The sequence below is a fragment of the Corvus moneduloides genome, chromosome 15, assembly GCF_009650955.1.
Source record: "Corvus moneduloides isolate bCorMon1 chromosome 15, bCorMon1.pri, whole genome shotgun sequence".
NCBI lineage: Eukaryota > Metazoa > Chordata > Aves > Passeriformes > Corvidae > Corvus > Corvus moneduloides.
In genome coordinates, this window is record NC_045490.1 from 1,811,206 (window position 1) to 1,833,553 (window position 22,348).

Below are 22,348 nucleotides of genomic sequence, written 5' to 3' on the forward strand. Positions count from 1 at the left end.
CACAGCTCCAGCTCCCTGGAGCTCGGCTGCGGACGCCGCTCCGTCCCCCGGGACTCGGACCCGGACACGGCCCCGGTTCCCTGAAGGAGCTCGGCCCCGGACACAGCTCCATCCCCCGGGACTCGGATCCGGACACGGCTCCAGGTGCCTGGAGCTCGGCCCCGGACACAGCTCCATCCCCCGGGACTCGGACCCGGACACGGCTCCAGGTCCCTGGAGCTCGGACCTGGGCACCGGGGACACAGCTCCGCTCCCCTTGGCTCGGACATGGGCACACGGTTCTGCCCCCCGGGGCTAGGAGCTGGTCCCCACAGTGCTCGGACACGGACACGCGGCTCCTGCCCCTGGCTGGGCAGGTTAAGGGGGCGAGAACAGGACAGGTTTCACCTCTAGTTCGGGAAACGACTGGAAGAGACTGCGAATGTGCCTTACCTGTGGTGAATAAACATCAACCAAAACCCAAAGCCTTGGCCAAGGCTGCCAACAACTGGGAGCCAGCATGAAGGATGAGGGGGAATGGCCTCAAACTGGAAAAGGGCAGGGTTGGATGAGATATTGGGAATAAATTCTTCCCTGTAAGGATGCTGAGGCCTTGGCACAGGTTGCTCTGAGAAGCTGTGGCTGTCCCATCCCTGCAAGTGTCCAAGGCCAGAGTGGATGGAGCCTGGAGCAACCTGGGATAGTGGAAAGCGTTCCTGCCCCTTAGAATGAGCTTTAAGGTCTTTTCCAACCCAAACCAGTGTGGGAATCTCTGATGTGCTTTCAGGGGGCTGCTTGTCCCAGCGGCCACTGCCACAGGGGTGCTGCGCCCACCCCAGCCCCACCCTTACCCTTTTCCCTGGGAGCAGGAGTAGCATTCCTGCCCTGCTCCCTCCACCAAAGGACCCAGCAGGCCAGTGTCAGCGTTTTTATTAAAAGCTGCTTACCTAGCTACTAACACAGGGCTGTGGAAGAGCGAGCTCCAGAGGTTAATTGTGGCAGTCCATAGCGTGAGTGGGTGATGGTGACTCCCTTGTTCCCCACACAAAAGCCGGGGCCTTTCCTCTCCATTCCTGTCCCTCGTTTCTGCCCGTGCTGAGTGACCTTACTCTATTTCTCTTTTCTGCTCCAATAGCACTTCTGTTACTTTAAAATTTTTAAACTTCCCTTCGCTCCATTTTGATCACATGCCTTACCAACCTGTGTCTGAGTGCAGCAGCCAGAGTGTAGATGTGCTGTTGGCCAGGAGACAGCCCTGTCCCCTTCCCTGCTCCCCCCAAAACAGCATGGGACCAGGGCAGAGAGCTGAGCTGCCTCCATCCCCAGCCCTTTGCAGCACTTCTAAGCTGTTTAGGTGAAAAGCGTCCACTGGTAATCCGCTTTCTAATGCTGACACTTGAGCTTCCTTCATTCCCAAGGGAAGGCAGCATGCCCTCACCCTTACTGCCTGGAGGACAAGAAGGAAATACTGGACAATGGCACTTGGTTGAGGCACAGCAAGCTGGAGCCATGAGGAACCCTGAGATGAGACCCTGCAGAGCTGGGAGCAGTAAGCAGGGTGACCAATCGGCATCTCCGAGGTGGCTGGTCCTGAGCAGCTCCTGAAGGGGCCAGAAACCCCAACAAGTCCTTGGTTGCTTTGGCAAATGTCAGCCTGGACACACGCTGATCCTGAAAACCGGAGCATCTGCTGGGCAGTGCCAACTGGCAGCCCCAGGCTCTCCCCTCCTTCCTCCTGCACCCAGAGTTTGTGTCGGACTCCTGGCTCCGAGGCAGGCTCTCCCCAGAGCTGGGTCTCCCAGTGGTTTGTGACCCTGATCCACGAGGAACTCCCCTTCCCCACCCGCCTCCCAAATCCCCTCCCGCCCCCTTCCCCTGGTTTATAGCGTTGGTGGTGCCGCAGTGGTGGGGGCTGGGAGAACGTCTCTTCCCACCACGGCTCCCCAGCACCCTCCCAGTGTCTTGGAGAAAGGGGGCTGGTAGCTCCTGCGTGATCCCCAGTGTGTCAGGGCCTTGGGCAGGCTGGCTTAAGTCTGCTTCTTTTCCCATTCCTGCAGAGAAAGAAATAAAAAGGGATGAGGAGACAGCGCTGGAAAAGCAACACTGAGCCCTTCAAGGTTTCCCTCCCTACTGGAGGCTTTGGGTCACCTCAGCATTTTCCAAGCATCTTCACTGCTACCCTGGGCATTGTAGGGGCGATGCTTTCCCTTTCCCACCCAGCCCTGCACTTCCCAGATTTCATGGTTAAACAAGGGGCAAAGACTGAGGTTTCCCATGGGGCCAGGGAGGAGAGTGAAGCAGGACCTTGGCTTTCCGCAGCACGCTTCCCGTGTTGGCAGGGATGATGGAGGGGCTTCTCTTCCTCAGCTCTGCTGCACAGTTCACAGGGACCAAGTGCTCCGGGGGGCCCCCGTTTGGCTTGTTTGTAGTTTCCTGTGGAAAATGGGGAGCAAGAAAAGTTTAGGAGACCCAAGAAGCATTGACAACCAGATTAAAAAAAAATTAAAAAGCACGAACTGTCATGAGGTGAAAGTTGAGGTGATCATACCTAATTCACACACCACTGTCCACAATGGGACAAAGCCACAGGGACGTCCCCTCTCCCCTGTGCTGCTCCCCCAACACCCCAACCACTGCCACTGGTTGAAACTGGAGCTGTGAAAGTGAGAAAAAAAGGATGCATACCCCATTCTCAGCCTTGCTGGTCACAGCCAGCCCCAGGGCCGGCCCTCCTGCCAGCGACTGCTTCAGCTGCTCCTTCACCTCGGTCAGCTTGAGCTCCAGATCGACCCGAGACTCCTCCTTCTGCCGGCATCGCTCCTCCAGCCCCGCCACCCGCTGCTCCAGCTCCTGCAGCCTCGGCCCTGCTGGCACAACCACCCGGCTCAGGGCTGGCACAATCCACCCATCCTCCTGCACGGCGACACTAGGTGGGGCTGCCAGCCCGGCCGAGTGCTGCAGCCAGCCCAGCTCACGGCCACGCTGTCCCCGTGGCCAGCCCGGTGTCCCTGTGCCAGCCCGGCTCCGTACCCGAGCGTCTCGGAGCAGCTGCACGGCCCCGACCTACCCGCGCTGCCCTTCATGGCTTCCCGCAGCTCCCGCTTCTCCTTCCGCAGCAACATCAGCTCACTGCGGATCGATGCCTTCTCCTTCTCCAGCTTCTCCTTCTCCGTCAGGAATCGCCTGGCGTCCTCCTCGGCCCGGTTCTTGCCGTACCTGTACTGGTTGGCACCTGCGGGCACGGGGAGAGCCCGTGAGGGGCTGCACTGATGCCACCCGTGCTCCAGCTGAGCCCACCCACCACCCGTGGCTGCACATCTCTCTGGGGAACAGCCCCTCCTGCCCTGGCCAGCAGCCCTGGGGAGGTTTGTGGGCCCGGGGACTCACTGGATGCGTGTCTCTTCACTTTGACTTGCGGGTCCACCCTCCGCGATTTCTCGCTGCAGGACGAGGCGTGGCGCTTCACCTGGGCCCCACCCGGCCGCCCCGGCTCCTCCTCTGCCTGCTGGGAGGAGGGAGAGTGAGTTGAGACACATGCAGGGCCATTCCAGCCCAGCCAAGGCTCCCTGGGCCACTGCGGTGGGAGAGGATGAGTTCAGGTGAAGTCGTGCCCACCTGAACCTTCTCATAGGGGACATCATCATACACCACCCGGGAGGAGTTCGCTCGGTGATCCTGGGAGGAGCTGGCCCACCTGCACAAGGAGGGATGGGGTCTTTATTCCCACACCAGCCTTACCAGCCCCTCAGGGAGCCTTTCCAACTCTGCATCGGTCTCCCAGCTTCACTCATGACCCCACCCTACCACACCCTCAGCACTGACTAAATCCTTTCTGCTTCCCATCCTGCCCAAGGGAACAACCCCGGGACACTGACTGTGCCTGAGATCACAGCCGCAAACCACAAACCACAGCCCAGCCTGAGCCCCTTCCAGGGAGTCTCCGGGGCTAAGGATCACCATCCCCAGCCCAGCACTCAGCCTCTGGCACAGCACGAGCACAGCCTTACAGGTAGGAGTGTCTCACAGCCGTCACGATGTTAGCAATGGTCTCCACATCCACGTAGTCATAGTGCAAGGCCTCTGGGGCTGTCTGGGAGCCTGTCTCCACCAACAGGAGACCCAGCCAGCGGCCCAGGTCTTCGGAGCAGCTTGCCTGGAGGGCAGAGGAAGGGTTAGGATGCATGCCCAGCTCCCAGCCCCTCGTCCTCGCTGCCTCCTGACGCAAAGTCCTGCTGTGCACAATCCCCCTCTGTGCACCAAGTTCCCATGCGGCTGCCCCCAGCTCACCCAAATGGTGCCCTGAGCTTTCCAGGGGAGGGGGAAACAAGGCACTGCTTGCATGGGATGTTGATCATCCCCAAGGATCGCTCCCCCAGCCTGGCAAGCCGTTCCTCAAGGCCCGTCCCACCCCGCTCACCTCCAGCGCCGTCACCTCCTGCCCGTGGCGCAGGATGCGGAAGGCAAAGGGGTGCTTGGGGCCCAGCCCGGGCACCACCTCGCAGCCCCGCAGGACGATGGCGTTCACGTGCGTGCGCAGGTCCGTGCGGTCCTTGTGGAAGTAGAGGGTGTTGCCCTTGAGGCGACACCAGCGCTCCTTCCAGCACTGGTTCACCAGCACGCTGAGGTAGCCTGGGGGTGCCGGGGGAGGGAAGGGCATCAGCGCCTGCTCGGCTGCGCCTCGGGCAGGCTTTGACAAGGCAGAGGTTACAGCATGGCTTCCTACTCATCCAGCCCTTCTGTGCGTCAAGTTTCCCCCCACGCAACCAGCGGGGCCCAGGGGAGCTGCCAGCTTGGTACCAGACAGCCCCCCAAGCCTGTTTTTGGGGACATGGGTGACCCCTTGCCCACTCATCATTGGAATTTGCAGAGCCAGGCCTGGGCAGCATTTCCCAGCCTGTGGCAGTGTCACAGTCCCCCAGTGAGCTTGTCCCCACCCCTTACCCCCTACAGCCCTGCTTGGGGGAAGGATGTCACTCCCCACTGATCCCACTCCCACCCCCCAGCCCCATCTCTGCCCCCAGCCCACACGAACCGCAGCAGGGGATGTCCTCCTCGGTGGAGGAGGTCTGGTTGTCCTCGGGGGATGGCTTCTTCTTGGAGAAGCTGATGATCCTGGTGATCTTCTTCCCCGCTGCCCGGCTCATCGAGCCCTTCAGGTCAGCCAGGCCGCTCTTTTTGCCTTTCCCTGGAAGGATAGGGCAGCTGTGTGACCCCAGTGCGTGTCCTGGCATCCCGCCTGGCTGCAGATGCTGCCCAGCTGTGGGCACACAGCTGGCCCTGGCTGGGTGGGCAGTGGGGACAGGGACAGTACCATGCTCGCCGTGGTCCCTGCGGGTGGCCGGGGACCCGGTGTCACCCATGGCCGCACTGTCCGAGTCTGAGGTGTGCTTCTCCTGGGACAGCCGCTGTGGGAGAGCAGAACCCCATCAGCACCATCCCCCAGCCACTGCCAGCCCTTCATCCCCCTGCATAGGGCTGGGATATCCAGCTCCTGCTCCGCTTCCCAGCCCTGCAGAGCTGCTGTGACAATGGGAAGGGCTCCTTGTGCAGCCCCAGGAGTTTGGGGTCCCCCAGCCCCGTGTTCCCCAGGCTTGGCCGCAGCAGCCCCTCACAGCCCCTTAGAAACCATCACCTTATCCAGCTCCATCTTGCATGGCATCGCTGGGGAGGTGGGGGCCTCCATCCCGCCCGCTGCTGGACTGCTGGCTTCCTTTATCACCTGCAGGGACAGCCCCAGCTGTCACTTTGAAATGACCCGAGGGCCAGGGCTGCCCTCCCTGGCTCAGCTCCTTCAGTGCCAGCGCCAGGCTGAACCACGGGGACAGGTCCTGCTCTCCACAGCACAGGGCAGCAAACCCTGCTCAGGGCTGCTCACATCTTGGCCCCTTCGAAACTTCAACCAGTTTTGTGCATTTTGTCAGGGATTTTGGAAATCTCAGAAGGGAGAAACTTGGGTGCCAAGCCAGCATCATCCTGCCAGCACAGGACGCCTCGTGACCCCCGTTTTACAGGCGTGGCGTGTCCTGGGTGCGTAAAAGCACCCTGTTCTCCCGATTTGGGGTGACAGCCGCGTTGGTGGTGTGCTCAGAGGCTCCTTTCCCACCCGCCACCCCTTCCCCACAGCCCCTGCTTCCCGGCCCTGAACAAAGGCAGGAAAAGGCCCTGGGGAAGAGGAGGGGGAGAGCAAACATCCCCCCAGCCGGGGCTATCAGCACCGGAGACGCCCAGGCCCTGGGAAGCGGCTGATAAGAGACAGCAGCAAAGCCCCCTCCCCTTCCAGCGGGGCAAGGCCATTCCCAGGGCAGCCCCCTCCCCAGCTCAGGCAGGGAGATGCCAAGGGGAGTCTGTGGATGCCCCTGGGAGGACCAGTGGTACCTTGAGCCACTCCTCAGCCTGCTCCTTGCTCTGCACCGCCAGCACCAGTGCCTCGGCCCCCGGCAGCGAGAACCGCAGCTCGTGCTTCTTGCGCCGCCCGTCCTTGGGGACATAAATGACGTTGCAGGTGCTCAGGGGCACCTCCACGTGTGGCTGCCGGTCCTTGGAGCTTTTGTAGCACTAAGGGAGGCAGAGAGAACTGCTCAGGGCTCAGGAAAACCTGCCTGTCCAGCTGCTGTGCTGGGGGTCTCACAGGCAGCACGGGGTCTCAGGGTCCCTCACTGGTTGCACAGATGGAGGTCGCATGTGCTGCAGGGTAGTGGCAACCCTGGGGCAGGGGCTTTGTTTGGATGGTGCTTTTTTCCCTCAGCTTGGGCTCAGTCACTCTCCCAACCCCCCAGCGGGTTTCTGTCCCCCCAAGGCCAGGCTCACCAGCAGTTTGCTGTCCCGGATGATGGTGAGCTGCTTGGCCCACTGCCCGAAGCGCTTCTTGCGCAGGAGGAACGCGCAGATCCGGCAATCCTTCACCAGGTTCATGGAGGCCTCCTCTGAGGGCCACTGGTGTGTCAGCTGCTGGCCTTTGCCCTCCTCCTCCTCCTCGTCATAGGACTCGTAAGAGCTGCTCATGGCATCCGAGTCATTGTCTGGAAGGAAGCAGGGGAGTCACCCTAAAAGGTGCCGCACACACTTCCAGGGTTCCCCGTGCCCAGCGGGCTCCAGACCGAGCTGGGCTGGGTGCCGGGATAGGCGGATTCCGTGTCATCCTCTGGAAGCAGCAGCGTTTGGCACCAGCCATCTCCATTTCCCTTGGAATCCCAGCGGGATGCTCGTGGGCCGAGCGCCAGCCCCAGGTGCATCTGCCCAGAGCCCTGAGCTGCTTTATTTCTGTGCAAGGCTCACACTGAAATCGTGCTTCCCCAGCCTCAACCCCAGCAGCCCCCAACCCACTGCTCAAGCCCCACCTCGGGCTGGACTTTGCCAAAGCTCGCCCCTCCCTCTTGAGGACACCCAGATACCTACAGGAGTTTTTTTGCTCCCCATTTATCCTGGTGACGGGGTAGCTGCTGTCTGCATCCTCGTAATAGCCGTCCTCGATGGAATTGGGGGGGCTGGAGCTGTCTGCAGGGGAAGCAGAGGGAGCTGGGGCTGCTACACCTGGTTTTCCCTCAGGGATGCTCAGTGGGGCAGAGCCAAGCACGCTCTCCCAGGACATCTCAGCACTGGTCCTCTGTGGCTCTGATCTCTCCCCATCACCCCATTCCGGGTCTGGCTGGAGCAAACAACTCCTTGCAGTAACAAGTGGGATGGAAGGAAGTGGGATACAATTCCTTCCCCAGGGTGAGCAGTCAAACCCACTGAGTGCTGCCTGGTTTTCCAGGCAGGTGAGGGATGCAGCGGGCAGCTTGTGGGGGGCTCCCCCCACCCTCCTGCTGGCCTGGATGGAGCAGGACTCACTGCGGGAGGTGATGTACTCAGGGGCCTTGCCAGGGCCCAGGGGCAGCGCTTCCTCGTAGTAATCCTCAGGAGGGGGAGTGGTGGGCAGTGGAGGAGCAGGATCCACAGGAACCTATGGCAGAAACACCTCCAGTGTGAGCCAGGCAGCAGCAGGGGCGGGAGCAGGGCACGGGAAGGGTCCCACCCTGGCCACTGCCACCTCCTGTGAGGTGCAGAGCAGACCTGGCTCGGGGACAGCCGGGCACTTACAGGTTTGGCCGTCTGGTTCCCTGCCAGTTCCAAGCCAACGCCGTCGCTGGTGTCCCCCTCCTCCTCCTGCATGTCCTGCAGGTCCCCCAGGTCACAGTCTGCATGGGGTAAACGGAGGGTGAAGGGAGCAGGAAAGCAGAGCTGGACATCCCAGCTGTGCCCTCCAGGGATCTCCATCGTCCTTCCCTGGGAAGGTGCTGGGAGGTGGCATCATTGGTGTGTGGGTTCTCTCGTGGCCAGCCCCCAAACAGCTACAAGGGAGCAGGAACAAGCACCTGGAGTGATGATGCCCACTCTGGACACAAGGATACAGCTGTCACCCTCCCTCCAAAGGACTCCAGGACCGTGCACCCACCCAGTGACCCCCAGAGCATCCCTCCAGCCCAGCCACACGTACCAAACTCCTCAAAGAGGGACTCCACGAAGCTGGTGCCGTTGCCCAGGGACGCTGTGTTGACGTACATGTAGTCCACATCCTTCCCTGGAATTGAGGGGGATGATCTGAGCCTGGGGCAGGCACTGGCACCCACAAACACCAGCCCAGGGACACAGCCCACCCCACCAGAGCAGGCAGCGGGGATGGAGGAACGCCCAGGGATGCTGTGGCTTCCCCAGGAGAGCAGGAAGGGGGCAGGCTGTGAAGCCCCAGGTGCACAGCGCCGGCCTTCCTGCGGAAACCCCTGCGCTCAGCACAAACCCGGGGCAGGAAAAGCTCTGGGAAGCAGCGTTTCCGCAGGGAGCAGCCCTCCCGTATCCATGGCAGGGCTGACGCCAGCCCTGCTCCCGGGGCAGGGAGGAGCTGCGGAGTGAAAGCAGGGAGCAAAGTGCCCTGAGGGCGCTGAGCAGGTGCTGGGCTCAGCCCTGCCCTGCAGAAGCTTTTCCCTGCCCTGCTGGGTTTTGGTTTCCCCTGCTGGGGACACCCACTGCCCCTGGAACAGCCGCTGGACAGGAGAGGCACACAGACCTGCAGGCGGCTGCAGCTTCTGCAGGATGGTGGAGACAGCCAGCTTCTTCTCCTGCGTGGTGGCACTCAGGTACTCGTGGTCCAGCAGCTTGAGCAGGACACTGAGCTCTGGCAGGAGCTGGTCCAGCACTGGAGAGAGCAGGAAAAATCCTGTCAGCCAGGGGAATGTGGGGATGCTGGGGTTAGCACAAGGCCAAATGGGCTGGAACCCCTGGGTGTGGTAAACCCCACGAGGAGGGGTTTTCCCAGCTGGCCCAGCACGGCTCAGGTGGTGTTTGCCAAGTGCTCCTTCCATGCTCCACCTCCACACAGACCCCAGGATGAAGCCTGGATGGGAACACCAGCTCCACAGGCTGCTGGACCTCTATCAGAAGGCTCAGAACATGTATTTTTCCACACAGATGAAACTTCACCTCCGTCTGCCTCACTGCGTACCACTGCTGCTGGTGCCCCTTTGCTGTGCCAGGCACTGGGGGGTGGTGGAAGGAAAGAGGGAAAGGAAATCCAGGTGCCATCTCCAGAGCCACCTGGCAATGCCACCCTGAGATGTTCTCCCACCCCTCATCTGTTGGGGGATATTTATTCGCTCCTGCTGTGCTCAAACCACCAGTTTTCACAAAGAAAAAGCACACAGCAGGTCTGGGGTGCCCAAGTGGCAAAGCTCCTGAAAAACACTTGGATGTTTCCATGTCAGAGCTGGGCTACAAAAAGAATTCCTCACTGAATGCAGCATTTACAGGGATGGCAGCAGCTGACAGAGCTCTGGGAAAACCCGAGGGCCAGGGGTGGGAAGGATGGGGAGGATGAACAAGGCAAGCTCTGAACTCCAAATCACTCCCAAGCTCCCATACCCTCACTTCTGCAACAACACCCTCATCCCAGGTCTCTTCCTTATCTCCACCGAGCAGGGTAAGACAAAACAAGCCTGATCTGGACCCAAAGTGGAGCCTCTGTTCTACCACACACCTGCCTTGTCCAGGGTAGCTCCTGCAGGATCCAGCACCTGAATGGGAGAGGCCAAGCTCAGGGACACCAGCAACCCCGGAGCTCTGGAGAGCACAGAAATACAGAGCTGCAGTTCCTCCCAGGGCACGATCCCTCCTCTTGGCAGCCACCAAACATCCTCCCAGCGCAGCTGGGGTGGCACACAGCTGGCTTTGGGTCTCCAGGGACAGCAGCAGAGGCCAAGGGTCACCACAGAGGCAGCTCGGACGTGCTGACTGATGGGGATGGCTCGAAGGAGGGGACAGTGTGTGCCCCAGAGCTTGGGGACACCCTGGCTGGGCTGTAGCTGTGCCCACACTGCCCCTTGGCAGAGCAAAGCTGGGCAGCAGCAAGGGGCTGGCACGGGGTGTATTTCCCAGGGAAAAGGAAGGATTCTGAGCCACTGATGGGATCCTCCTTCCTCACATAAGGAACATGGAGCCAGCCACTGCTGCCCTAAGTCCCAAAGGTGTTCCCAAGGGTGAAGGGGAGCCCAACAGGAGGGAGATGATGCGGAGCAGTGCCAGCCAAGACGAGCCCCTGGGCACAGAGACAACGTGCCCACCCTGAATCGCCACCGGCCCAGCACACGGGCCAGGATGCTGCTCACGAGGCTCTTCCTGCCTCCCTGCATTCTATCTCCACAGACCTTCTGCTTCCTCCTCCCTCCCCAGCGCCAAGCTAAACAGCAGCCTCAGCCCTTCTGGCCACAGCACCGGGCAGTGCCCATCTCCCACGGGCAGGCCAAGCCAGGACAGGCAGCCCCAGCCTCAGCACTGCTCCAGGAGGAACAAGCACCCCCCAGACCTTGGGCAAGGAGAAGGCAACCACAGGGAATGGGATTCCTGCTCCTTGAGCTGGAACAACATCCCACAGCCAACAGGCAGCCACAGGCCAGGTCCTGCTGATGCTCTGCTCACACCTCCTGTGCTGGGGACCTGCTCTGCCAGGTGACAGCCTCGTGTGTGGGGTGTGGGGGAAGCACCCAGCTCCCAGTGCCCCTCTGCAGAGGCAGGGAGGGAGGGAAGAGGGGAAAATCCTCCTGCGATGCTGCCGAGTGCTGCACAGGCAGGGTGGGATCTGCTGGTGATCTCCAGGCAGGTGAGACATCCTCCCTGCAGGGCTTGGCAGGGCAGGGGACTACAAGAAAGCAGCTGGGACAAAAAGCAAGATTTCCCCTGTCCAGCCAGCAGCTGCAAACATCCAGGGGGTCACCCATGCTCCTGCAGCCCCAGCTCAGCCAGGAGCTCTCACAGAGAGCATGGGGACTGTGCAGGCTCCCACACAGCTCACCAAAGCCCAGGCTGTGGGGTCAGCAGCATCCCCCCACTCCCAGAACGCCCCAAAGCCCAGGCTGTGGTGTCAGCAGCATCCCCCCACTCCCAGAACACCCCAAAGCCCAGGCCGTGGGGTCAGCAGCATCCCCCCACTCCCAGAACACCCCAAAGCCCAGGCTGTGGGGTCAGCAGCATCCCCCCACTCCCAGAACACCCCAAACCCCAGGCCATGGGGTCAGCAGCATCCCCCCACTCCCAGAACACCCCAAAGCCTAGGCCGTGGGGTCAGCAGCATCCCCCCACTCCCAGAACACCTCAAAGCCCAGGCTGTGGTGTCAGCAGCATCCCCCCACTCCCAGAACACCCCAAAGCCTAGGCCGTGGGGTCAGCAGCATCCCCCCACTCCCAGAACACCCCAAAGCCCAGGCCGTGGGGTCAGCAGCATCCCCCCACTCCCAGAACACCCCAAAGCCCAGGCTGTGGGGTCAGCAGCATCCCCCCACTCCCAGAACACCCCAAAGCCCAGGCTGTGGTGTCAGAAGCATCGCCCCCACTCCCAGAACACCCCAAAGCCCAGGCTGTGGTGTCAGAAGCATCCCCCCACTCCCAGAACACCCCAAAGCCCAGGCTGTGGTGTCAGAAGCATCGCCCCCACTCCCAGCACACCCCAAAGCCCAGGCCATGGGGTCAGCAGCATCCCCTGCACACGCAGGACATGTCCCATCACAGCCACCAGCTCCGTGTCAGGGCTCGGGGCCAGCCCAGGGCAGAAGGGCAGCCTGGTTTCTATTAATAGCACCAAAGCGGGCGGGGAGGGGGGCGAGGGGACCCTGCTGGGCACCAGAGCTGAGGGTGCCTGATAAGCCAGGGCTGCTGGCAGGGGCTGAGCTCAGCAGCAATGCCCCGAGCCGGGCACACTCAGCACGGACCGAGAGCTCTGAAGGCGCCTTTGTTTCCCCCCAGCTGAGCTGTCCCCTCCATCTCCCTTGTTAAACATCCTCCAAAATACAAGGGGGAGGGAGGGGGCACTCAAAGAGGCCTGTGATGCCAGGAGGGCACACTGAGCAGATCTGGGGAGATCCGGGGGAGATCGGGGAGATCCGGGGGAAATCAGGGAGGCAAGGAATTAATTTCCTACGCTTCCAGCCTGAAGGAGGTTAACGGGGGGGTGGGGGGCTGCAGGAGGCGAGGGGAGATTGCTCTGGGGGGCAGCAGGGGATGGTGTGACCAACCCAAGGTCACCTGGCAAGCAAGGACCAGCACAGGCACTTCTGCAAGAGCTGCTGGGAGCGAGCACAGACCCCGCAGAGCTGGCCTGGGGACAGGGGACACGGCTCCTGTGCTGAGGGGGGGCACTGGTGGCAGTGCCCTGGGGGGCTCTGAGCTCGGGGACAGAGGCAGCAGAACAGCAAAGGGCTCCTGGGGAGGAGGGGGTGGGATGTCAGAGTGACCACAGGTGACACAGCTGAAAAGGGACCCTGTGCCCCTTGCCCACCCTGCTCTGGGACATCCCCTGCTGCTTTCTGCTGGGGCTTCTCCCGCACCCAAAATCCTGTGGGATCACCCCACCTCCCTGCACTCAGGCTTTGCACAGATCCCAGGACAGACAGTGACACCACAAACTCCCTCCTCCTCACGTTTACAGCCTCTCGCACTGCTGTGACAGGATGGGAGACGTCCATGAGGTCTCTGAGCCTGGGAAGGCCAGGACCCGTGGCAGCAGATGGCTTTAGCATTAACCACAGGGCTGGATGGGCTGGGGGGACCCAGGGCAGCTCTGCTGGGACGGGGTGACCCAGGGGACAGCACCAGGACACTGCTGCCATGCAGGACACCGGGGTGGTGTTTCTCTTGCTGCCAAATCCTGCCCTGGCAGCAGCACCAAGCAGGGTGCTGGCAGAGGAGCTGCATCCCCTCCAGCCCCTCTCTCCACCCTACAGCAGGCCAGCTCTATTTTTAGACCCCACAAGTGTTCCCCCCCCTCCTCAAGGACCCTTTTCCCAGCACAGAGATAAGGTCTGGACACAGCCTGCAGCTGCAGAGCCTCCCTGCTCCACTACAGCAGCAAAATCAGGTCCTGCTTCAGTAACCTGCCAAGAGGAGGAAGAGGAGGAGGAGGAGGAGGAGGAGGAGGAGGAGGAGGAGGAAGAAGAGTCTCTGGCCAAGCCAAAGCAGGAGTTTCCTGGTGTAAAGGCCCAGCTTTTGCAAGGGGAGAGATCAAACAACCCCATGGAGTTTTCATGCCAAGAAAAGCCCGGCCTGCAGCTTGAGAGAGCCCCGGGGAGGGGAGATGCTGAATCACAGCTCTGAAATGCAGTGGGAGGTGCACAGGGACCCCTATCCTGTAGCTCTGCTGCCTCCGGCCGCGCTTCCTCCTGCGCCAGGTGATGGCTGGGGCCGAGGGGGGCCGGGGGAAATCGGATGCTGGGAGTAACAGCCATTGTCTGTAGCTAAAATAAAACCCAAGCACAAATAAATCCTTCCTGTTGGCACGGGCAGGGCCCTTGGACGCTCTGCCTGCCCCCACACGGCTCCTTCCAGCTGCCACCCGCAGCAAACAAACCTTTGGAGCTCCTGGGATGCCCTGAAGAGGTGGGGACAGCACCTGGTGACACCCCAGCCCCTGGGGGAGCCCTGCAGGGAGGTGCCTGTGGGACCAAAGGACCCAGAGGAGTTCTCTGCAGCACACAAACCGTGCTGAGCTCTCCACAGGCTGATGTGGAGCCACCTGCAAGAGCCACACAGTGCTGGGACGTGTCCCCATGTCCTGCTGGGTGCCCCAGCGCGGGCATCACCGGAGGGTACTGCCCAAGGAGATGCTGGCAGCCCCCTCCGGCCCCAACACCGCTGCTCCTTGAGGAAGCCCACAGCCTCCTGAGCACTTTGCTGAGCTCCCAGGGCAGTTCCTGTTCCCATTCTCATTCCCAAGGAGGTTTCTTCCCGCCGGGGAGGAGGAGGCAGGCGAGGAAGTGCCTCGGTGGGGGTGGCTCGGCGCTCCCAGAATTGTTCCTTTGTGCAGGGGACAGCAGGACAGAGCTGCCTGCGGCCACTGCTGTGGCACTGCCCTGCCAAGTGGGCAGGAGAGAGGCAGCAGCTCAGCCCCGGAGGTGGCAGGAGCCAGCCAGGCTCTGCTCCCGGCCACTCAGCACCTGCTGGGTGCCAGGCAGTCCGGGATGGGCTGGTGGAGCCAGGAAGAGCAGCCTGGAAAACACCTCCTCCTCCTCCCAGGGTGTCCTGCTCCAGGCCGGAGGGGTTTTAGGGAAAAGCCAACCATTAATGATCACACTTGAGCCCTGGCAACATCCCCTAAGAGTGGAAGATTTGCTGAGGGGCCACTCGGTGCACATGAATCATCTCCTCCCTGCAAACAAGGGCCCCTTGAGTGGGGCGGATGGGGAGAGCCTCTGACTCCGCATCCAACAATTCCAGCAGGAGCTGAGCACTTGGGGCTGGCTCCGGCCTGGCTGGGACCCTGCCACCCTCCCTGGGATAACTCATGGGATCCTGCTCCCAATTTGGCTGCTGCAGCAGCATCCCCGAGTGTTGAGGAGCGCAAGGCGAGCTCAAATCTTTTGTCTGGTTCCCCAAAGTCTCAGCACATCCCCACTGTCCCTCCAAGCAGGCAGAGCAGCCATGCACAGCTCCTGGGGACCTCATCATCGTGGCCTTGCAGTAATTAATACCCTTAGCTGATAGCCTTGGAGAATCAGTCTTGGGAGATAAATGTGCAAGCTGCTTGCCTGAGGGGGCACCAGGCCCCCCCGGTTCTGCCTCCCAAGCAGCGGCTTCTCCCCTTACACGAGGAGCCCGCAGGGTTTGGAGGGCTCCTCTATCCTGCTCCAGCCCTGGGAGAGGGGCAGATGAGCCACCAGAATGGTTAAAAAGCACAAAGGGTGCCCTGGCTGTGCCTCCTCCATCACTGTCCCCCTCTGCTCCAGTTGCACCCCAGCGCTGCCAGCAGCTCCGGGGATCCCTTTCCCAGCACAGCTCCAGTGGCAGCAGCTCAGCCACTCCAGCAGTGCCCATGGAGGCTCCTGGGCCTGTCCCAGTGCCTTGGCCAGCAGAGGCTCATCCCCCCAGGACACACAGCCCTGCACAAAGCCTTATCTCAGGCCTTGCTGCAGCCACTCACCCACCCCAGCAGAGACCAGGCGAGTCCAGCCCAGAGCTGCTCCCTCAGCCAGGCTCTTCCCAGTGCCCTGCCTCACCCTGGCTCTCTGCACAGAAGGGGTTCCGAGTCCTCACCACCTCCCAAAAACGGGAGAAGAGCAGAGGGAGCTGTGGGACTCACCTGGAGCCACAGCTCTGCCCTGCACGAGGGAATCGGACACAAGCAACGCTCCGAACATCCCCCTCGGAGCGCACTCCTTCCCGCAGGAGACACAGCTTCTCACATCCTCCTCCCGCTCTAAAACGAGCAAACAGCAGTCCTGAATAGAGGGAAGTGTCACTACAGGCTGACAGAGCGTGCAGAGGGCAAGGACTATCCCCTGCATTCGAGTCCCTGGCAGCTCCCACACTGCAGGAGCCATCCCTCACTCCGGGGGGCCACTGAAGCCTCTTTGCTCTGTAATTGCATTAATGAGACGTGGAGAACGAGGGGATCGTGGCAGGAACCACCCAGCTTGGTGCCAGCAGGACACCCCACAAGGAGCGGTGCTGACTGCACGCCCTGGCTGGGTCGAGGCTCTCCTGGTGGTGCCAGACCCAGAGCACGGCTGTGGATGCGAAATCTCCCCATCAGCCCCAGCCCCTCACCCTACACAGCCCCCTTGGCACCCCAGTCCTTGGGCAGCGGCTCCCCAGCACAGCCATGGGACATCAGAGGGACCAGAGGCTCCCTGAGGTGACAACGCTGCCGGGAGAACCCCTGGGACAGCCCCTGTTGTCCCCCATGAATGTCCTTCCTCACAGCAGCTTCACAAGTGCTGCAGGTAATAATTAACAGGCTGATTAAATCATCGACAAGCACCTCCTGTGTGAGCCAGGCCGCCAGTGACCCCCCAGTGCCCCGTGCTGGGGCAGGACCCCTCCTCCAGGGCCTGATCCCCCCTTTCTCTGCCTCCTGGAGAAGTTTGTGGCTGTTTGCTGCAGCTCACCCAAAGCAAACTTTACCCCCCTGACCCGGAGCTGCAGCTGCCCCCACCCCAGAGGAGCAGGGGGTGGTTTTTGGGTCACCCCCTCTTGCAGCTGTGCACAGCGAGATGGTGAGCAAATAAATCACCCAGGTGAGAGATCTCTGAGTGACCCTTCCGTGTCCCCAGGCCGTGGGCAGCCTCCAAACTCAGCTCCTAACCCCGGGTATGAGGTGTTTCCAGCCCCAGCTCAACACAATCAGCCCTGGAAAATCCCATGGGATCACAGGTTTAGTACTTCCAGACTACATTTCAGGACTCGGTGCCAGGCTCAGCAGGCTCGTGGCAGGATGCACCAGCCTGGGAGCAGAGCTCGGGAGCTGCTGGCTGGAAAATACATTTAAATAATGAATGAAAAAGAGAGGTTTGAGATGCCCTTTAAAGGAATAGTCAGGCAGGGGTGAGACCTGCTGAGTAATGTATAAAAAACAAGCTTCAGGCAGAGGAGAGATGTTAGCATTACTCAGAACCCAGAGTAAACTGTGTTTCCTCCAACCAAAATTTTGGTGTCGGCCTTTTCCAAACAAACTCCAGCAACAGGTTGGCTTGGGCTCCCCTCCAGCACTGGGAGAGGCCTTGGGATGGTGCCCCGAGCGTTTGCCCACTCCTGTGCCCACCCTCTGTGGTGGGCAGAGCACCGGGAAGCCTCCCTGGGTCACCCCTTCCTGCCCGTGGCTGGCTCTGCGGGGACCTGGAGCTGCCACCTCTCTGTAGCCCTTGGTCTCCACCAGACCTCAGCCTCCAGGACAGCTGGGATTACAAACTTCAGCCTCCAGGAAGAGTCGGAATTCCAGCTAATTGCAGGCATTCTAGTGGGAAACCCCAATTCCCACCAGCCCACACCACCAGCCAGGGCTGGATCCAGCGCCCACATCCCCAAAATCCCCGCTGGTGGGGGTGGAAAGCTCTCTGCACCCCAAGAGACGCCTCTCCATGGCCTGTACATCCCCATTCCCCAAAGCCACGTTCCGGGATGCAATTCCTGACCTGCAGGAGTGAGACATGGGGAGGCCAGCAGGGCTGGCACATCTTCCCGGGAGGAAAAGTCACACGGGGAGGTTGTGACAGGATCCTGAGAAGGGGAGGAGGATCCAAACCCTCACCTAGCAGGGTATGGGCAGGGATTTGCAGGAAGGAGCTGGCGGATCAGCTTTCCCAAATCCCACTCCGCTGTCCCGAATGCCATCAACAGCAGGATATGGATCCTTCTTTACAGAGCTGGTGGGAGCAGTAATCCACAGATCCCAGCAGGGGAAATACCCCTGTGGCCCTGGGGGCAGGGAGACGTGCCCAGCACCAACCCCCAACCTTGGCATCCCTGCCCTGACCCCCACAATGCCCAGGAGTTCCAGAGCTGTGCTGGACACGAGTCCCCCTGCCTGGTGGGGCGATTGGGACCCTCTCAGTGGCCACCCCAGCCCTGTCCCGATGTCCCCAGGCCGGGGCACAGCTGAGGGTCTCCGGGTGTGGGGGCTGGGGCCGTGCTGCCCCGGAGGACCCTCGGCGAGCAGGATAAGCGTTATTTTCTCAGCCCTTCCCTTTCCTTCCCTTGCCAAGCTCCGCCGGGAGCATCAGGTGCAGCGGCAAGGCCACCATCCCACAGCATTTCCTACCCGTTTAACCCCTGCGGGGCAGGGCTGGAGGGGCAGGAAAACCGGGATATCCCAGCGGGAAAGGTGACAAGGTGTGACCGACTGCTGTGGTGCCTGCCGGTGGCTTCACCAGTGCTGGCACCTGGTTCACCTGCTTTTAACTCCGGGACACCAAAACCAGCTCTCAAACCTGCTTCTCCTTATGTTCTATTCCTGGTTTTGTCCTTCACAACCTCGGTTTCCCAGAAAATGAGCAGCTGCTCCCCCCATCGCAAACTCGGGTGGGTTTAATGCTCAAAAAAAAACCCGGAGAAAGCCAAAGCCGTTCTTCAAAGTGCTCCTTACACATCTCCTGCTAATTGCCAGCAATCAGAGCATACCAGCGTCTCCCTGAGCTCCCTCTTATCACTGCCAGGATCAAATGCACATGGAAACCACTTCAAAAAAAGGAAAAAAAAAAAAAAAAGTATTTTGAGCGTGGAAACCCCTTGCAGCAAAGCTGTTTTTGTTCCAAACTGTTACGAAATGTCAGTGTTTTCCCTCGCCTGCCAACGAGCCGGCTTTGATGCCACGGGAGGCTTTATCAGGAGCAGCAAAGGAAGGGGCTGCAGCAGCCGCGCCCTGGGGGGAGGCTCACAGAGGTTATTTCATCCTTCCCCAGTGCAGATTGTCAGCCCAGAACCCACGCAGGGACCTGAGCTCCCCAAATGCCGCTGCTTTCAGCGCCTCGGGGTGATGACAGGCGGCTGCTGCCTGCCAGGGTGCCCTCCCTGCTCTGTCACCTCGTGGGTGCCCTGGCACGGGTGCCAGCCCCTTGTCTGTGCAGTGAGAGGTTTCCAACCCAACTGTCTTGTTGCTGGCCTGGGACAGTGACATTTAATAGAGATTTTACAGGACAGAGAATTGTAACATTCATTTTAAGGTTCCTTACAAGCAGGAGGAGATGTGTTCCTCAGGAGAGAGTCTGAGCTGTGCCAGAGTGGGTAACAGGGAAGGGTTAAGGGGTTAGGACATGAGTCTGGGATGCCAGAAACCACTTCGAGCCTCCACTCTGCTCAACTGTTATCTCCTGTCCCCAGCAAGTGATTTGGCCACGGAACAGCAGGCAGAGCTTGGGTCGAGCCCAGTGTTCTCCTCTGAAAAGGCTTCCCGCTGCTCGGGATGAGACAGCTTCTTCAAAACCTTAAACAAAGTTTTCCTGGGCAGGGATAGGAACCTCCTGCAGGCCCGTGGGAGCTCCGGCGCTGCTCCACAGCAAAGGGCACGGCAGCCTCGCAGCTCTGCACGTTTGCACAGGAAAAGAGCATTTCCAGGTCAGGAGTGGGAAAGAGGCAGGTTTTCCAGACAGCTAAGGCAGTCCCCAGGGCTCCTGGCTGGGGGACACTATCCCACAGCGTCCCTCCCCTCTCATCAGCTCCTCTGCCAGGGCTGTGCCCCTCCGGAGCTGCCAGGAGGCTTCACGCGGATCCAGGATTTCCCTGTGAAGGCCAACGCTGCACACCACGGATACTGGAAAATCCAGAGGGGCAAACAACTCCAGCGCTCCATCAGCATCCCCAGGGCCACCCTCCCGCCCTGTTTTACCCACCCTGAGGGGCTCAGCCCCCTTCCCCACACCCCCGGGCTATAAACAGGCTGAGTTTCCAGCGGAAGGAATGGCTGCAATGCGGAGGAGAGCTCGGCACTTGCCCGGCGCTAACAGCTGGCCCGGGCTGTGCTCCTCACCACCCCAGACCCCTTCCACCGGCAGGATTCCTGCTGCCAGCTCGCAGGCGGCAGGGCAGGAATGATCCCGGCAGCCTCCCCATTCCTGTGGGCGAGCTGGAGCCAAGTTTATCCCTGACACATCTCCGCCGGCTTTGGTGGATTTAGAGCCCAGATAAGTTTGGGGCAGGACCTAAATTCTGGTGGCTCAAAAGGTCAGGGAAGATACACTAGTGAGGGAGGAGAAGCCATGTGTGAGCACGGGCGTGTTTGAGCAAAGGATCACCTCCCAAATCACACACTGGGAGCCGGGTTCTCCATCAGCACAACCTGAAACAACTCTGCCAACAGCCCACAGCACCAGTCCCCCCACTGAGCCACTGGTGTAGAGCTGGGCCACACTGGGCGCTGCTGGGCAACGAGAAGAAACTGGCAGATGATAAAATCAAGATACAGCAGAGCTCCAGGTGAAGAAAGAGGCTGCCAGGGAGCGGGGAAAGACTGGGAATGGGCACTGAGCTCCTGCCTAACGCCAGACCCAGCCCGTCACTGGGGAAGGGAACCTTCCCCCTGTGAGTCACAGCCCCCAGAGGGACCCAGCAGCTCTGGCTGATGAGCAGGAGGGGCTGGGGGAGGTTTCCATTAGCAAAGAGCCACCCAGGTGCCAACAGCAATTCATCACAAGCACTCAGAACAAAGCAGGCAGGCGCTGCTGTCGCTGCCGTGGCAGGCACCAGCGACGGGGATAAAACAGCTCTTCCCTGGCAGGGTGAACCTGTGGAGAGGCCAAACCATGCCCAGACACGGCTACCACAGCTGGGCATCCCCTCCTTCCCTGCCATGAGGTCCTAGGTTTGATTTTTGGGGTGGGCTGGGGTACGAACAGGGAATTTCCCATCAGGTCACCCCACAAGAGAATGGGGAAGCCAAGACCCTCTGCTCCCCCCTGTCCCCAGCAGTGATGTCCTCTGGGACCCTGAAGGACAGCTCTGGCATCAAGTGTCACTTGCCAACACTCCCTGTCCTGCCATAGCTCCCTCCTTCAGAGCTGGCAAAGCCACCCTGGCTGGACACTGCCACGGGGGACGGATGTCCCTGTCCCCTCCCGGGCTCCAGGCCACTGGCACTGCTCCCTGAGCACTGACACCGTGCCTGTGTTTCCACCAGTCCCCAACTCCTCAGAGCTGTGTTTCCACTGCGGAAACGCCACCCCATCCTTTTACATCGGGAAGGGGAACTCTTGACCCCTGGGTCTCTGTGGTGCTGACCCGGAGCTGCAGACACAGCACTCCTGAGCTGCCCTGGGACTTCAGCGTGGTCCCAGCCCGTGGAGCCAGAGAGGCCCCTGGCCACTCTCTTATCATTTTTGGCCAGCATTTCTGTAGCACCTCCAAGGACAGGTCAAGGGCCAGGACCCCCGTGCTCCATCATGTCACCACCTGCTCCTCCTGCGCAGCCCCAGGCTGCAACCAGCAGCAGCAGCAAGAAGCAATCCCCCTGCAAACCTCCCCCTGCTCCCTCCAGGGACCTGCCAGCCCCAGCAGAAAGCCAGGACCTTCTCTGCAGAGCTGGCCCAGAGCCCTGGCAGGTTTATACAGATCCCAGATCAAAGGCCAGGAGCTCGGTGAGCCCGATGCCACGGGCTGCAGGCGGGAATCGCACACGTGTGGGAAGGCAGCTCCCCCCAGCAGGGTGGGGATCAGGCCCTCCGTGGCTTTAGGAGACTCCCGGCGTCTTCCCCAGACAAGGAAACCCTCTGAACCCGATCAGCCCCATCTGGAAACGTCACCTCCCTTTCCACGGCCACAATTTCCCCCAACAAGTGCTTACACCCCACGGCCTCCCTTGCAGGCTGCTGGTGTTTTCCCCATCCGACCAATAAAGAGAAACTGGTTCCAGTTCGTGCCCCAACCGGCCCTGCTGGAGGAGTGGTGGGGAGCAAAGGCACGCTCCGAGCACGGTCCCACATGGATCCCGGGATGCGCCCGCTCGGCTGGGATGGGATGCGCGACCGGGGATTCCCTGCGACGGGCACGGGCATCCCTGTGCCCTCCGCGCTGTGCTGCGGGAAGGGGATGCCGGATGCCCGATGCCCGATGCCCGTCCCGTCCCACGTCCCCTTACCGCTGAGCCGGTCCATGGTCCGGAGCCGGGGAGCCGCGGCCGCCCCGGGAGCTGCGGGCGGGCGAATGTCCCGGGCAGCGGCCGCCCGGCGGGGCCGGCTCTGGCTCGGGGCGGCCAATCCCTTCCTCCGCCCCTCCCTCCCTCGCTCCCTCCCTCGCTGGGGCGCACGGCAGCGCCGAGCACCGGCCCGGCCCGGCACGGCACCGGGGACACCCCGCGGGGACAGCCTGGGGTCCCCCTGCCACGCTGCGTCTCCCCCGGGAAGGGTGGGGGGTCTTGAGTGGGCCACCTCCACCTGCCCGGGCTCGGCAACTTCGCTTTAGGGGGAAAAAAGGCGAATTCCCACAGCCAGTAGCAAGCGCAGCTTCCCCTCAGCCCTCAGCCCTTGTTTCCCCTCCCCGAAATCCCGTCCGTATCTGCTCCCTCCTGGTGGCCCTGCTGTGCCCAGCTGTGCCCAGCTGTGCCCAGCTGTGCCCAGCGTCTCCCTGGCCATGCCACTGTCATTGTCCC

General features: G+C 61.3%; 1 protein-coding gene across 3 annotated transcripts; it reads right to left on the reverse strand.

Moving 5' to 3' along the window:
* Positions 1-893: 893 nt before the first annotated feature.
* Positions 894-21,931, reverse strand: AFAP1L1 (actin filament associated protein 1 like 1). Of its 3 annotated transcripts, none has more exons than XM_032125239.1 (19): positions 21,839-21,931; positions 9,023-9,151; positions 8,456-8,539; positions 8,059-8,156; positions 7,810-7,921; positions 7,375-7,473; positions 6,787-6,998; positions 6,355-6,534; positions 5,612-5,698; positions 5,291-5,384; positions 5,012-5,164; positions 4,397-4,608; positions 3,987-4,132; positions 3,595-3,673; positions 3,367-3,481; positions 3,047-3,211; positions 2,665-2,843; positions 2,284-2,412; positions 894-2,030 (listed from the first exon to the last, which is right to left on the reverse strand). In XM_032125239.1, the coding sequence occupies exons 1-19, from the start codon at positions 21,852-21,854 to the stop codon at positions 2,007-2,009; spliced, it is 2,313 nt and encodes a 770-aa protein (XP_031981130.1). In that variant the 5' UTR covers positions 21,855-21,931; the 3' UTR covers positions 894-2,006. The 3 variants fall into 3 exon arrangements, with proteins under 3 accessions (XP_031981130.1, XP_031981129.1, XP_031981131.1); XM_032125238.1 differs by having other exon boundaries at positions 3,367-3,484; XM_032125240.1 differs by lacking the exon at positions 7,375-7,473 and having other exon boundaries at positions 3,367-3,484.
* Positions 21,932-22,348: the final 417 nt, after the last annotated feature.

Coding starts and splice junctions, on each gene's coding strand:
- AFAP1L1 (XM_032125238.1), bottom strand. Junction 6,999..7,374: donor TGGGGAGCAAAAAAACTCCT/GTAGGTATCTGG, acceptor GCTTCCTTCCAG/ACAATGACTCGGATGCCATG. Junction 5,165..5,290: donor CAGGGACCACGGCGAGCATG/GTACTGTCCCTG, acceptor CTATCCTTCCAG/GGAAAGGCAAAAAGAGCGGC.